Source organism: Apium graveolens, chromosome 4, assembly GCF_009905375.1.
Source record: "Apium graveolens cultivar Ventura chromosome 4, ASM990537v1, whole genome shotgun sequence".
Lineage (NCBI taxonomy): Eukaryota > Viridiplantae > Streptophyta > Magnoliopsida > Apiales > Apiaceae > Apium > Apium graveolens.
The window spans coordinates 301,726,423-301,729,830 of NC_133650.1; the positions used below are offsets into that span (position 1 = coordinate 301,726,423).

Here is a 3,408-nt window from a genome sequence, read left to right on the forward strand (position 1 = left end):
CACTATTAACATCTAGTGAGACAAATCATTACTTAAATAACATGCATTTATAATTATTCAAAAATTAAAATTATGTAATAAATAAATTGTAATAATTTATATATGGTATTCATGTTATCACTGACAAACAATCTATGTCTAGTTATTACGCAACTGAGTATCAATCATGGTTGTAACATAAAAATAAATTATTTTAAAAATACAAATACATGATTTATTATCTAAGAACGTCAGTGACAATGTATTTGCTCTTTTACATGACTATCCGGGAAAGCAGCCCTGAGCACTAATAAGTTTTTATTTAAGCTTCAAATTCAACGACACATAGATTTTAGCAGGGAGCATGGCAAGGTTCAAGAAGGATAGCAACTAGCAAGTGACTAAATGCTAACCAGTTAAAACACGTCACGTGACATTAAAAATCGCGATATACACAGTATTTTTGGTTTTTGCTCTCGTTTTCTTTTTCGTAATGTCATATATTTATCTTAAACATAGGCACTTTTCAATGTTTCGCCGCCCACATTATATTTTTTGGTTTTTGCTCTCGTTTTCTTTGCCTGTTTGGTTTGGTTTTTGCTCTCGTTTTATTCGCCGTAACGTCATTTCTTTATAAGAAAATGTGAAACTGGACACTTTTAGAAGTTACGTCACATATAGTTTCTTTTGGTTTTTGCTCTAGTTTTCTTCGCTGTTGCGTCATTTCTTTATCAGTTTTTATATCCGATCTTATCTTTTTATTCTGTTCCCCTATTATTTATTGAATTATTTTAAATGAAGGAAAAATCTATTTCTTTATCAGTTTTTATCGTTACTGAGGCTATACGATCTTATCCTTTTATTCCAATCCCTTAATATTTATTGAATTATTTTAAATGAAGGAAAAATCTATGTAGCACACTCGAACTCGTCTTATAAGTTGATAAAATTAGCCAAGCAAATATTTACCTAAAATATTTACCTTGCCCATGTTTGTCGGTAGCAATACCCAAAACGAGAAACAAAAATAATAATAATCCAGGCAAGAGAAAGCAACTAATAATAATAATAATCCAGCATTGATTTCAGTCAATCGTGACACTCTAGATTAGCCATCAGTTTATCAACATAACAGTTTGGCTTTTCCATGTCAGTGAAAGAACTTTGCATCTCCTTCGCTTTGTCCTTGTATACCATCCCGTATTGCGTCATTTTTAAAATGAGTTGATAAAATGAGTTGATGTCAAATCAGTAACAGCATGCTCAAGATAATAATAAGCGTAACATGGATTCAACAAAAACAGTAACAGCATGCTCAACAGTAACAGTAACATGGATTCAAACACTTAACGTTGTCAAACGGGAGATCACTTGTTGGCTGTTGCTTCTGCTGGGGATTCATGTCAAATCATTACTAAATCCTGGCATTCACTAATAATCAGATAGGCACTAGGAAAAGTTTGTTATTCTGTGCTTGCAGTCTTTCATAATGCATGTTCAGAAGTGAGCACGAATTGTGGATTAAGTGTACCAAATTCACAACAGAACAACGAAGCCAGTTTTATTCAACTGTCATAAGACAGAAGGCACAGGGCAGAAACACGAGATAGTCATACAAGAGAAAGCAACTAATAATAAAAGCCCTGCATTGATTCCTGTCGCTTGTGAGCTTCTAGATAAGCCACCAAGTTATCAACATAACCGGTTTGCTTATCCATGTCACGGAAAACACTTTGCATCTCCTTCACTTTGTCTCGATAAACCTTCCCAGCTTCATCCACAATTACCAGCTTAAGTGACTCTGCCACGGAGTCTTTAGTAAACAAGCCATCTTGCTCGTTCCTTGTGATCAGAAAGCCCAACTTCTTCTCCGCTAGTTGACTAGCAATTATCCCCTGATCTCCCAACATTGGCAGCAATACCAGCACTTTTCCGAACTGCACTGCCTCCACAACAGAGCTCCAACCTGCATGAAACAACATACCACCAACCGAGCCATGCTTCAGTATCTTGGTTTGAGGCACCCAGGTCTTGTAAACCATTCCACGACCTCTAGTTCGCTCTTCAAAACCTTGAGGCAACTCAACTGGCTTGAGATCAATCAGCCCTCTTTGCTTTCTGAAAGCCCAAAAGAAAGGCAATCCAGACAATTCCAAACCGAGTGCTAACTCAGTAACCTGAACTTGATTCAGTTTTGTTTCAGCACCAAATGCAACATATATCACTGACCCCTCTGCTTGTTTATCAAGCCAATCTTTTATATCACCCCAACTTTCATTACCCCCATGGTCCACACTCTCTTGAACAGGCAATAATCCAACAGGAACCAGTGGTTTTTCATAGATCTCCTCTACTAAATTTAACCACTCCGGTTCAAACTCAGAGCTACTTCTAATTGCCACCATATCACAGTTTTGAATTGTCATTCCAAGGCGATACTGGTCACTTACATTCTCCGTTTCATCATCTTCTAGATTATAAGCCATTGCTTGTATCTGATACTTAGTCATTGCAACACTTGTTTCAAAGTGAACCCATTCAGGTTTCCTCGTAAAATTTTCTAGTTTGACACGATAATCATCATCATCGATCATGTTGCCTGGAGGGCCCAAAAAACCTAAAGTTGAAGCAGGGAAAACACTATACCACCCGACTGGAATTCCAGAACCGGAAGCAACAGGGCCAAGCCAATAAGATGCAAAATCACACAGTATCCAATCTGGTAACATAGATTCTACAAAAACAGTAACAGCATTCTCAAGGAAATCATAAGCGATTTTCAGATACTTGACCTTGTCAAACGGGATATCGCTTGTTGCTTCTGCTGATCGAGGAAGGTTAGCAAAAGGAGGCAGAGGCACCCTGATAAAGTCTATACGACTTTTTAGATCTGAAGGAACTTTTGGGAGGCGTTCGATATTTCGAGGAGTGGAGATAAAGGAAATTCTGTGACCTCTTTTAGCAATGAGCATGGCAAGGTTCAAGAAGGGTAGCAAGTGACCAAATGCTAACCAGGGAAACATTACGATGTGCATTTTTTTACCGGAAGCCATGTCTGCTCTCAATAACTATAGATCATTCATTTACTTGGTTTCTTAAATAGGCTAGTAGATTGAACTGGACCAGATCTAGGAAGGAGCACAGCCGCTCACATCAAAAACCGCGGCGCACACAGTATTTTTGGTTTTAGCTCTCATTTTCTTCGCTTTTACGTCATTTTTTTAATCAAAAATGAGTAGATGGACACTTTCACATATTGCGGCGCCCACAATATTGTTTTGGTTTTTGCCCTCATTTTCTTCGCCTTTTTGGTTTTTACTCTCGTTTTCTTCGTTGTAACTTAATTTTTTCATAAAAAACCATGAACCTAGACACTTTTAGAACTTACAGCGCCCACAGTTTCTTTGGGTTTTGCTCTCTTTTTCTTCG

At 37.5% G+C, this 3,408-nt stretch overlaps 1 protein-coding gene across 1 annotated transcript; it reads right to left on the reverse strand.

Annotated features, from left to right (window-relative positions):
- Nucleotides 1-1,514: 1,514 nt before the first annotated feature.
- Nucleotides 1,515-3,087, reverse strand: LOC141721419 (UDP-glycosyltransferase 91A1-like). Its single transcript, XM_074524344.1, has one exon. The coding sequence runs from the start codon at nt 3,030-3,032 to the stop codon at nt 1,608-1,610; it is 1,425 nt and encodes a 474-aa protein (XP_074380445.1). The 5' UTR covers nt 3,033-3,087; the 3' UTR covers nt 1,515-1,607.
- Between the last annotated feature and the right edge of the window lie 321 nt (nt 3,088-3,408).